The 13,452-nt window shown below is 32.1% G+C and overlaps 1 protein-coding gene across 1 annotated transcript in view; it reads right to left on the reverse strand.

The window, feature by feature from the left end:
* Nucleotides 1-515: 515 nt before the first annotated feature.
* Zcwpw2 (zinc finger CW-type and PWWP domain containing 2) overlaps nt 516-13,452 on the reverse strand; it is a gene marked incomplete at its 5' end in the record, with an annotated part of 65,369 nt that continues 52,432 nt past the window's right edge. The window contains 4 exons of the mRNA XM_015489551.2: nt 516-909; nt 4,255-4,379; nt 10,632-10,699; nt 11,744-11,802. Of these exons, the coding sequence (XP_015345037.2) occupies nt 748-909; nt 4,255-4,379; nt 10,632-10,699; nt 11,744-11,802 (414 nt within the window). The remainder of the gene's footprint in view (nt 910-4,254; nt 4,380-10,631; nt 10,700-11,743; nt 11,803-13,452) is intronic.

Raw genomic sequence — 13,452 nt, forward strand, 5'->3', positions numbered from 1 at the left:
ATAGGGCCTTAAAGAAGTAATTTTTTTTAACAATGATGTACTTTTAACTTTTATATTATTGGATTTTTTTAAATAGTGCATGTTTAATTTCTCTTGGTACATTTTCCCATGCTCACCTTCAGAGATACTGATTCAACAGGGAAAGTTCCAGGATTCTGTTGCTTCCAAGTTTCCTAAAGACTGTTAAATAAGCAGTTTGAGAAACCATGATGGAAATAATTGTTTCTAATATAATGAGGCTACTGACATTTTTGTCTTTTAAGAAGTCTCCAACTTTATTATACTACTATATTTTTATTATGTCCTTTTATTTTATAATAATTTAAGTATAATACAAATACAAATTTTATAAATATATTAATTAGATTTGAATTATCTCTAAGAATTGTAATAGTATGGTCAGCCATTTTAGTACTTTGCCATACTTGAATAAATGACCTAAATAAGCATTGTAAAGTGTGTATTTATGAGGTAAGTTCCATAAACCATTTTGTAAATAAGGCAAACAAAACATCTACAAATAAGAAAATAAGGCTTTTCTTTAATTTAAAAATTCGAACTCTAACTTCAATACAATTTGTTTGGCTCTCAAAACTATGGATATTTTCAAAATTTAAAGTACAAAGTTGTCATAAATATCAACTTTTGTATACAATGTATACCTATTTTACCAAACATTTTAAAATTTCTGGCTTCAGAAAAATACCAATGTTTTCCCAATTAACTTCTGAAAATATGCGTAACACCCTAAAATTCAGACATCAAGGCATCTATTTCTTTAAACTTATTAGTTATATTCTCAATACATTCTCCAGCTCTTAATTTCATTCCATCAATTACAAGATAGTCCTCTTCATGTTGATTTTGAAATGGGCTGCCTGCAGGAGCTTCAGGGATGCCTTTAGATAACTGTGAAAACAACCATATAAATCATCAGAACTATATCATATTTACTTGATTACTTGAACAAAATATAAAGTAGTGGTAATTCCTCAAGTCACAGCAGTGTACAAAGTTTTCTTTATTGGAGGTCAAATAATGATTCTTATATACAGTATAATGTATAGTAAATATGTTTCTGTAGAAGTAAATTATTATTTAGGTTCTGTCTCTATTTCTCAACATTATCCATTTTTACTTTTAATTTTATGATTTGGAAAAATGATTTTATTTTGTCTTAGTTTTCTGTATTAGCTTATTTTAAAAATTATTATATAGAATACAGATTAAAACTGTTTTAGACAAATTTTCTGCCACTATCTTCTCATAAGCTATGTGTACTCTAGTTTAGTGTGGAAGGGGACTGACTTGTGAAAACAATTTATTTGTGCATATGCACATACACATATGAAGTCCATAACTTCAATGCTCATTAAGGATATGGCTAATTTCTCATTCAATTCAAAGTTGAAAAAAGCACATGTAGTTCATAAGAGTATTTTAATATTTAAAAATGTACCATTTATTCCAAATTATTATGTAGTAAATGGTCTTATTTGTATATGGATTATCCAATTTGTGAATTATTCTAATAGATATATAAAAACCTGCAGTTAATTTCTTCCCTTTGCTTACCAAGTCAGGGTATGTCAACCAGTGTTAATATTAGCTAAAGAAAAACATAATTAGGAAGGTGACCCTACTGAGGAAAATAATCTAATAAAGCATTTCAATGACAAATAGAAAAGTGTTTTGATTATCCATGTGTGTATGCTTTTTTCCACATTGTGACTCTCATCTGTTGGTGTAAATGCTTGAGAGTAATCAAATTGAAATCTCACAGGTGAAATGAATGATGAAAATATCATTAAAGTTACAACTTTGAAAATAGCTCATATAATATCTTCTAAGAGAATCAACAGGCGCAGGACTTTAAAATTATCAGGTGGCTCTTCTTGGCATTTTTAGCTTGAGAGACTACTTTCTTCTTAAAATCAAAATAAAATCCTGTTTTAAGTGTGAAATTCCCTTTGGAAGGCATATTAATTCTTTGTAATAACCAAAAATAAAAAAAAATGAAATCCTAGAAGTGATCATTTCTTTAATTTTACATTGGAAACTGTTTCAGTTTTGATATTCAGATTCATTGCTATTCTCCTCATTTAAAAGTGAATAAGGCCCTAAATATTCTGAACCTGGCATGAATGTCAGACTTAGGAAGCTCAGTGTGCACAGTGGCTTTAAACTAGTCAGCAGGAGGCACTCACCTGCCTGCCAGCAAGTTAAAATAATTAATTTTTATAATTCCTAAATGCCCTTTGAAAGAGTAAAATAATACAAGAATCTAAAACAAAAAGTAAGCTCCTGCCTAGTGGTGAATTAAAACTATGTATTTTACCTTAAGAAATAAAATCAGAAGTAATTTTCTGTTCTATCAAGTTACTAGTTATAATGCCAAAATAGAAGCCATTTCTATGACTGTAAAAGCTCCAGGACATCACTATAAAAATTAACCAAGCTGTATTTTTGAAAAGAAAAGCTGCCTAGAATGGACAAAAAAAAAAACAAAACAAAACAAAAACCACACACACAAAAAAACCTACACAAAACCATATGGTATTCAAACAAGGCATTCAAATATTCAAACAAGGCTAAAAAAGAATAATTTGTATATTAATTATATGCATATAAAATGCATGTCACCAATCTATAGATATTTTTCTACAAAGGGTAAGATCCATCTATAGAAAACAATATTTTTTTTAATGAAAGGAACCCTTCATTGGAAAAATGGCATTTATAACCTATGCAGATTCAGGCAAAAGTTGCCATTGCTGGTGCTGATTAAGAAAACTTACCATGATTTACAACTCAGTAGTTGATACTAATTTTCTTCTCTTAATACATTTATCTTATTAACAAATTCTATAAATTTTGTAAATTTCTAACTCAGTAAAGGAGGTGCTAAAGACTCATCCTTACATATATTGACAATCTAAATGAAATCATGCTACTGAATAGTCTGCCGAAGTATGTAAACCATTTAGAAATGGTCCTAAATCCAACTTTTTCTGCATCTGAAAACAATAAGATTTCAGGGTAGGTAGTTTCTCAAAGCAAGAATGTGGGAAAATAAAAGTGATGTAAGAAAATTTTAGGGGCTGGGGATGTGACTCAAGCAGTAGCGCGCTCGCCTGGCATGTGTGCAGCCCGGGTTTGATCCTCAGCACCACATACAAACAAATATGTTATGTCCACTGAAAAACTAAGAAATAAATATTTAAAAAATTCTCTCTTTAAAAAAAAAGAAAATTTTAGCATTTATGCTCTTTATAAACTGCTATTACCAATTTTCATCTATAATAGTTAACCTGAGGTATCTGATGTTATGTCAAGCACTTTTCCCAGTTTACCTTATTTAATCCCTAAAACAATCCTGAGGCAGGTGGCAAACAACTTTGCTAAATTTCAAAAGTCATTAATGATAAAACCAGGACAAGGAAAACAGGCATTATATAAGAGAGTGAGGCTCAATATGTTCTCTTGACTGCAGATACACCATATATCTGAAAGAATGAATGAACTTTAAGATACAAAACTCTGTACTGTCATTTTTCTTTCTTACTATTTAGGGTACAACTGTATGCCTGGTGGAAGTCTACCATATGGCTTTTTTTTTTTTTCTCATTGCTACTTTGTATTAATAGCCTGGGTCTTATATCACAAGCCCTCATTTTAGTTGCAGGCATTAAATAAAGTAAGCACATGTGGCCTAAGTCCAACATAACTGTCCAAAATGTAGGGGGTTATGGAGCATAAACCAAGATATAAAAGGTGAAACTTATTCCAATGAAAGATTCTACCGCCACTGTTACTAATGAGGTTTTTCTGTTATAGAGGTCATCCTGGTGCATGATCTGGACAGGGCAGATTTCCCAGTAAGTTGTTACCCTTTTCTAGTGAGCTGCTGTTATCCTGGCCCCTTCCAATTGAAAAGATCAGAAGCAGGGGAGAGGTCTTTCTGAGTGAACTACTGCTATAGCGAACCTCTTCCATCTTTCTTCATTACAACCACAAAGATCTCAAATTAAAAGAACTTCTCTACTTAAACACAGATATCTTTCCCAAAACTGATAGATGTATTCTGATTTCTCAAAAGGCAACTACTTTACAATTCACTTCATGATAACCAAGAGCTCAAATTTCAGATGTGAAATAGGCATTTTGTATAACTGAAATGTACAATCAGAAACAATTCTGCCATTTAAAAAACTTGAAGTTGCTATTTAGGCCCGATAATAACTTCAATACTACCTTTTCTCTTGCATTAATTTCTTCTCCACATTCTTCTTCAGACTCATTAGGTATTGCTGTGGGCTCTAGGGCTTGCTGTAGCATTTGCTCCAGCTCTTTTAGTAAAACTTCTGTCTCAGAAACAACTAAAGGAATATCATTAACATATCAAATATGCTGCACCTCTTAATTAATTTGATATAATTGATAATCTTAGCCACCAGGAAAAGAGAAATCTTCTAAATGGTACAAGATTTAAAAAAACTAAATATTTCATGTAATTTGTACATATGATTTTGCTTGATCCAAAATTATTATTATTATTATGGATTTGCAAACTTTTATAATTGTTCTTTGAAAAACACAGGCAATATTCTTGCTATGTATATACCACAAAATATCTCTGAAGTATAAAATGCTCACCCGTGTTTTTTTTTTTTTAATTAGGAAATCAGGGCACCAAACTAAATTACTTTTATTATAGAGAATAAGTAGCAAAATTTTTCTGTAAGAGCCAGAGAACAAACATTTCAAACTTTTTGGTTAGACTGATCTCTATGACAACTACACAACTGTGTTGTAGGGCAAACTGTAGACATGCACTTAAGGAAATTAGAATGGCTATATTCCAATAAAATTTTATTAACAAAAACAGTTAGCAACTGGTTGCCAATCTATTTAAACTATTATTCAAAAGGAGAACCCTGTGTTTAGATAGCTAGGCTGAACATAGATTTGTCTGTTTTTAACCCAAATAGCAACATATCTTAATTTCCTAAATGATTTAATAAATAAAATACTGCATTTACAAGAAGCACTTTTTTCATTACTGTGACATAAAAATTTAAGTAGGCAAAATTCAATTAGATTCTTCATTGACCTTGCTGAGATAAAACAATATCCTCACCAAAGATAAAGAAACCTAGTATAACTCTATAGAATCAAGTTCTGATCAACAATATGCATTTGAATTCTTGACTTAAACAATACAATCATTTGTTTTTGATACAGGATCTTATTGAAGCAAAGACCAAAAAAAGTAAGCCATGTGTGGCCTGCTGCCCTACACCACAGACAGATGGAGAATCTGAGAAGCTCTTCCATAGATAATATAATTTAGAATTTAGAGGGAAAGGCCATGAGTACATGCCCCTTCTTCACTCTGATTATTAAAAGCTGACATATAACATATAACCTCCTCTTATTTTGGCAGGTCACCAAAAATCACACCAGGTACAGCAGCTGAAAGTTCATGGAACATGAAAATGTACTCAGGCAGGACATAATAAAGTTAAGTTTCAAAAGTGCTAAAACAGTTATTAAAAATAGTGTTAAATAAAATTATGGAAAGTTATCAAATTGCAAGTTTCCAAAAAAAGAGAATGAACAGCAAATATGAGAGGCAGAAGACAAAATAAATGCTCTCAGTTGTCATTATAGTACTGGAAAAACAATTTCAGTTTACACTTTTTGCACTATAGGTTCTGTCTACAAAAGTGATTTTTCGGAGGCCAGACACAGTGGCACATGCCTGTAATCCCAGCAGCTCAGGAGCCTGAGTCAGGAGGATCGTGAGTTCAAAGCCAGTCTCAGCAAAAGTAAGGTGCTAAGCAACTCAGTGAGACCCTGTCTCTAAATAAAATATAAAATAGGGCTGGGAATGTGGCTCAATGGTTTAGTGCCCCTGAGTTCAATCCCCAGTACCAAAAAAAAAAAAAAAAAAGAAAGAAAGAAAAGATTTTTTGGTCAATATTTACTGCTTATCCTAAGCACTTTATATTTATATTCAGTCAACAAATATTTACCATGTACCTACTAGGGACCAGGAACTCCACAGATATAGAATTCCTGACCATACTCTCTTCCCAGGTAATCTTTGGTTTTCTCAAGGGAAAGCTCACTCTAGGGAAGCTTTCTTAATGTAGAATGATAAACCATTCCACACTATGGAATATATTCTCATATTTAAAAAACAAAACAAACAAAAATTGCAATTAAAATGTTAGTTGTATCCAAATAGATGTGTTCTGCAGCTATTGCTAAAGACTAAGAACATAGATAATAGAATGCTCCATTCTAGAACAGTGGAATTAAAAATTCAAAATGTATATAAGAGTCAGTTGGAGAATATATTAAAGAAAAAGGATACAATTCTATGTCTATTGAATTAGAATTTCCTAGAGAAATATATGTTTTTGTTGAAGCACTTTTAATGAAATCAACCCTCATATTTTGATAGATTTCTTATTAGTAACCTCTTACTTAACAGATAACTACTTGTGGCTATCTTATCTTCACACCAATTTCCCAGTACCACTCACAAATGCTGTGTTTTCCTACTTTAGATTCTGAGTCTATGGAAACTGACACTGAAATTTAAAGAACTGTTGAGAAGATGAATTTTGAGCTATGCTGTAAAGGAAAAATGGCAAACAAACATCTTTATATTTCTTACATTAGGCTAAAATACATCAATTTATGATAATTAATGTCATCACCAAATGGCATTGTAATCTCTCTGTTTTCAAGTGATCTGGAAAAATACACTGCCTTTTGATCAAAAGGTAGACAAATAATGAAGGATTTCATAAATCAACCAGTGTTCATAACACTAACTCGACTGATGTCAAATTCTGTTTCCAGAGGAATGGGAGGCTTGCTTTACTAAACACTTATTCTTACATTGTAAGCTAAAGTTCAAAACTAATTCTCAAAAAATAGCAGTTGCTGTAATCTACAAACTAGGTTATCAAAACTGGTCAATGATACCCTCCAAAAGGTAGAGACAAAATAAATGCCTTTGCTGATTGCATGACCAATCATCTCCTATCAATATTGATTATACTGTAGTTTCACTGATTTGCTTTTATTTGTTGTTGAGAGTAAAGTGGTAACATTATAGCTACTCTATCATTCAAAGAAAGAAGGAGTCGGGGGTTGGGTAGAGAGACCAAAGGAGATATCTCTAATTCTAAAGCTGACATCTGGCTTTTAAAAATCAGTGTGTGTAAAATAAATCCATTCCTGATAAGAAATAAATCACTGTCTCAAAAATCAGTCAGTATTTTAAAAATTTTCAAGTGTATACTTAGGGAGTTTTTTTTTAAATCTCTATTTCTTTAATAAATGTTTACAGAAAATATCTTTCCTTATTTATAAACTATGGGTTGAGTTACCCCAAAGCTTGTATTTAAAAAAAAAATTAATTTGCAGAGCTATTTCATTGTTTCAATTATGTGAGCACCTAATAAAGGAAGCAGGTGAGGAGTAGTATTTTGTTTTGAAGTAGCCACAAATATTCATACACACACACACATACACACACACGAACGAATAAAATACAGACTGAGTTGGATTCGATTCTCAGCACCACATAAAAATAAAATAAAGATATTATGTCCACTGAAAACTAAAAAACAAATATTAAAAAATTCTCTCTCTCTCTCTCTCTCTCTCTCTCTCTCTCCCCCTCTCCCCCCCCCACCCCTCGCTCTCTGAAAAAAAAAAAAAGAACAGATCACTATACAAACTGAAATAGGAGGTATGGTACAATTTGGGAAAGCGGGATGAGGGGAATGAGGGCCAATACCACTTTTGGCTTAGAAGTTAAAAATGTTAAACCAAGAGTTGGTAGGTAAAGTGTATCATGAGTAGCATAATAACCCTTTTCCTTGTCACTCTGTCTAAATCCTGAACTTAGGCCCCAAAGCCTTTCATGCTCTTTCTAGCTTATCCCGTAAGCCAAACCTTTCCTATATTAGCCATCCTCTTCCAAGATTATTTATATCAAGTGACTAATTAAATAATTAATGTTAATAGGTTATTAGTTGGCTCTTAATAATATATTTACTCAAACTTTTAAAGATCTACTGGTTCAAAATGAAAATTTGCCGATAGAAAAAAATGAAATAACAAACAACAATAAATAAAAAGCTAAAAGAAATAAAATCAAATAAGGAAAATATGAAAGGCAATAATGAAAAAAACATGCTCAGACCAACTATAATTGCTGCACCAAAACCTCCATGAATTTAGTTTTAAAATTTCTCATAATCATCAGGTGTGGTGATATACACAATCTCAGCAGCTTAGGAGACTGAGGCAGTCAAATTCAAAGCCAGCCTCAGCAATTTGGCAAGGCCCTAAACAAATTAGCACAATAAAATATAAAATTGTCTCAAAATAAAATATAAAAAGGGCTGGGGATATTGACCAGTGGTTAAGCACCCTGGGTTCAATCCCTGGTCCTACTACCACTACTACTACTAATAATAACAACAACAACAATTCCTCATAATCTAAGCAACCAAGGAAATAGCTACACACTTTCATTTATTTATTTTACTAAGCTAGGTGTCTTTGGAAAAGTCATATGACCTATTAAGTGCTTTACTTTCCCAATCAACAAAATGGAAGGTAATGTAATATCCACTTTACCTAATATAAATCTTGCATGGATTAAATATACAAAAGTATATGAAATATTTAGAACAGTAAGGAGATACAGTAATTTTTATAGGTGCTGGTCATCATCAGTATTATTGCTAGAACCATATCTTCATGATAGATGGTTTTTCTTATTCCTAAAAACTAAAAAAAAATGAGTTATAGGGAATAATGAAAATGTAATAGGAAATTATATAGATGCTATCATAATTATTCCTGACAGGAATTGTCCCCCAAATGCAGACATGCTTCACTAATAGTATTTCTTAGATAAATCTATATAGACATGGGCATATAGTTTAAATTATTTAATGATCTCTCAGCTTTTTCTATTAATTTCCAAAAAACAAATCTTTTCTTCATTGGATAAGAGAGCTCTTGCTGCATCTCTTTTTCACAGATGAGGAAACTGATACCTGGAGAGATAAAGTAGCTGTACTTAATTACCCCTTGTCCTAATCCCTAACTCAGGGCGGTGCAGAGAGAAAGAGAAAGAAGGAGAGAGGAAGAAAGAGAGGGAGGATGGAGAGAGGGAAAGAGAAACTGTCTGTGGAGCAGAAAGCTCACCCAGGAAGAGCAAATCTGGTGTAGGAAACAAATGGGAAACTTTAACATCTGGTTATATAAGGAAATTGGTTTAAAGAAGTAGGGCAGTGATTCAAGAACAAAGCACAATTTTCTTCTGTCATTTGATGCAGGACTGACCCTATCTTAAACTACAAAGAAATAAGAGATATCAGGTTGAATTGAGGGAATCCACAGAAATTGGGTAGGAATTTTTTTAAAAAATGAGGAATCTTAAACTTGAAAAAGATTTCACTTTTTTTCTGGGAGTCAGCTCTTAGAAAGAATACAGGACACTAGATATTCCTGCTCCCTATAGTTCATGATGGGATGAAGAAATAAAACACGGATTAGGTTAGTTGATTTAGCAAATAACCATATAGAATATGAGATTCCCGGAGGGGTTTCCCTCTACCTGGATAACTAGTGGGAAATATTCATCCATTATTTCTAGTCAATGGCCTCCTGGCTAGAAACGACTTCTGTAGTATCCTATAGTATATGAGCTGGAGGGGAGAAGGATGCTGGTTTTGGAGCCCTCAGCCACAGTGCCTAGATCTCCAACTGGGAAATCAGCTCAGAGATAAGCAAACTTTTGCTTTTCTACAGGAATATATGAACTGATCATGTGAGGCAAAGGGAGGAAAGAGCTAAGAAAAGTCATCTCAATTAGTGTGAAGACAGCAACAGGTTAAGTTGGAAAAGAAAAAACAGAATTTTGTGTGATTTAGAAGAGGAACAAAAGGATTTTAAAAATCCTTCTGCCCGTGTTATATTCTTTTAATGAGAAATAAGTGGCTTATTTAGCCAATTGAAATGCAAGGCCATAGGATATGGGGGTAGCTTTAAGGAGAGAGGGCCTATAGCATCTAAAACTCCTCTGGGTTTAATGGGCTTTGAACATGCCTGCCAAAGTTCCATCTTGTAAATAAGCATTTGCCTGCTTCTCAAGACTAATGAAAATGTAGGGAGAGTAAATGATACTTTCTCCCCGAATTTCACATTTACCCTACTGTGTTCTAATACCAATGACAATTAATTCAGTTGGAAGCCCCAGACATTTATTTCTTCTCTCCCTTTGGACTATAGTAAGTTTGGAATGGAGAAGTCTGGATTGGAATACAGTTGCTGGTATTTCCTCCCACAATTGTTAGTGCTTTATTTTAAAAATTAAATACAGGACAAAGCCAGAAAAAAATAATTAAAAAAAACCAGAAACCTAGAGACAACTGAGAAGCCCCTGTATATAAATCAATACTGAAAATGACCTATTAATGTTTCTCTCCTATAAATATACAACAGTTCTTTTTTCTTTCAAAGGAAACAACTACATCTTGTAGAATTAGACATATGCAAAAGAACTAAAAGTAGAACAGGACTTCACATACCCATGCTTTCCTTTGATAAGGCATCATCTGAACAAACATTTTCAAAAGAGCATTTTAGAATAGCTTTCCTAGGAAAAGAATTGGACAGATTTAATTTCAAATGTTCAATCGTATACATGTAAATGACCATTCATGAGTATTCATTGATAACCGTAGATTATTAGTATTTATTTAACTAAGGTACTTTTTCTTTGTTGTGTTATATAGTAACAACTTTTTTTAATTATAAAAAGAGAGGACTAATATTGATTTAAGCTGTCATTAGGCACAATACACTGGTGATCTACTTAACAGTATACACCGTTTTCTTCATGTAATTCTCCTTTAAAAATCTATTAAGTATTTGCTCCTCTCATTATATGAAAAAACTGAGCTATCTGGCAATAAAGGTAAATGACTGAACATTATAGAACTAAATTCTGTTAAGACTGCAAATTCATGCTTTTTTCCAATATACAATGTTGATGATTTAAAGCAGAATTTTGTTCAAATCCCTTTTCTCTAAACATAAGTTATTATGAAAGTCACTCCACTTCTATATGCCTCAAATTGTTCATATTTTAAATGAAGATAATTGTGATACACTTTCTATTTACTTGATGGGATTACTGTGAAGTATTACTGGTATAAGGCAATGAAAGTCCATTTTAAAAAATTAGCTATCTTCTGAAAAGGTAAAAAGGAGAAAGACAATTAATGCCAGTTTTTATTTTTGAGTAGAATTCCTTTTAACAAACACAGCACTGGTTATATTCTTTAACAAGTATGGCTGATTCAATGATAAATACTAAAATTTGTCATTAGTGGCTTATTAGTTTATTATGAAGCCCTGTTTCTGGTTTGTATTACCAATTTTAAGCTAGGATCCTTTTAATCTAGTTAGTAAAATAATATTAATCTTTAAAGTTCCAATTACAAAACTACATATTTATATGATTATGAAAATTTCTCCATATTTCTAAGATTACTACTAATAATCTTATAAATTCTTTTAGAAAACTTTAAACATAATGTTTCCCTAATAAAATGGAATCAAGAATTATGGGAAATGTCATATAATAATTAAAAAAAACATATATACATATTTACATTTTATCATACTACCAGCATACCTTTTTCTTTTTCTAAATTTGGGCTTTTTCTTTTCAATATTAGTTTTGGAAACTTGAATCTATAAAATAACAACAAAAAATAACTGAGTTAGTTCATATGGAACTGGATGTACTCACTATAATAATGGGATCTACATGGTTCAAGTATTTTAGCTGAAGAAAAACTCCAGTCCATATTACTAAATTAAAATACATACTATCACATCAAACAAGGTCAGGTCTCTAATTCACTTATGACTTATAGAAGAATTCTAAAATAACGAAAAAGCACTTCTAGAAGAGAAGAATCATTGATTTAATCAGGGAATGATTTTAAAAACTCTTTAGATACACTGAAGACAGAATAAGTATATGGAAATATATTGAAGAGATCACCAAATCTATAAGAGAAAGAAAGAGAATTTTTGGAAGAGCAGTTAAGAGTATGGAGAAATATTAAAAATGTTAAATGGAAAACTATAGAAATAAGGATTTTTAAATTTTAAATAAATTTTACTACCTTATTTTGTTATAACTTTTCTATATTACAATTAGATATTGTTCTTATTTTTTTCTGTGCCTAATTTATAAATTAAACTTTATCATAAGTGTGCTTGTATAGGAAAAAGCATAGTTATACATAGGATCCTGTATTATCTGAAGTTTTAAAAAGGCTTATTTTCCTTCAGAAAATCTGCTGGGGAAATCTGCTTGGAAAAAGGATAAAAAATAGTTTCATGTAGCATTATACATCATGATAATTACTTCTGAGTATCTGGAGAGTACAGATAATACAGTTAAGTCTTCAGGCCTAGACAAAGATTGCTTGCAGAACTTCATTTAAAACAGGGGGAGGATTGAAATGATTTTTTAATTTTACATACTATTTCAACAGAAAGAACACAAATCTAGTGTTTCTTACATAAATGTTAATCATCAATTGCCACATGCTCTTGTCTAGTTGATTTTAAGTCAGTTTCAGTGTTCCTGTGAGCTCTGGACAGTATCACAGCCCAGTCCCTGGCAACAGGACTTATGTCTTGCTATCCCTCTGCATTCTCTCTACATCCATGTGTAAGTTCACAATAAAGCACTATGGATTTCTCTGCTTTGATTGTCTTACCAGAAAAAACACTACAGTGTGTATTTCAAGCAGTGAGCTGAGACACAGGAGAGTATTTTCTCTAAAAATAGAAGTTGGCTACCAGGCCCAACTTAAACAAAAGGCGTGAAAGATTTTTTTTATTAACACCTCCAATTGTGGCTGAGGATAAGAGTAATAGGAAACTTCAAGGAGCTCTATGATTTGGTGCTTCACTGTTAATTTGTTTGTTTTGTTTTGTTTTGTTTTTCAGTCTGGGAATGGAACTCAGGGCCTCACATATGCTAGTCAATTGCTGTATCACTGAGCTACATCCCTAGCCACTCACTGTTAGCATTTAAAGATTTAAGATCCTGGATTAAAAAANCTCCTCCATCTCCTCCTCCTCCTTCTCCTCCTCCTCCTCCTCCTCCTCCTTCTCCTTTTTTTTAGTACTGAAGATTCAAGCCAGGGGTACTCTACCACACAGCTACACATCCAACTTTTTTATGCACCAGCATAATAGAGGAAATTCTCTATACATAAATGTATAAATTAAGAGAGTGGTCATTGATTTTTTAATTTCAAAAAGCATAAATTAAAGTCATGTTATTAAGTGTTAGGGAAAAAGATACACACACACACACGC

This window comes from Marmota marmota, unplaced genomic scaffold (assembly GCF_001458135.2).
Source record: "Marmota marmota marmota unplaced genomic scaffold, marMar, whole genome shotgun sequence".
Taxonomy (NCBI): domain Eukaryota; kingdom Metazoa; phylum Chordata; class Mammalia; order Rodentia; family Sciuridae; genus Marmota; species Marmota marmota.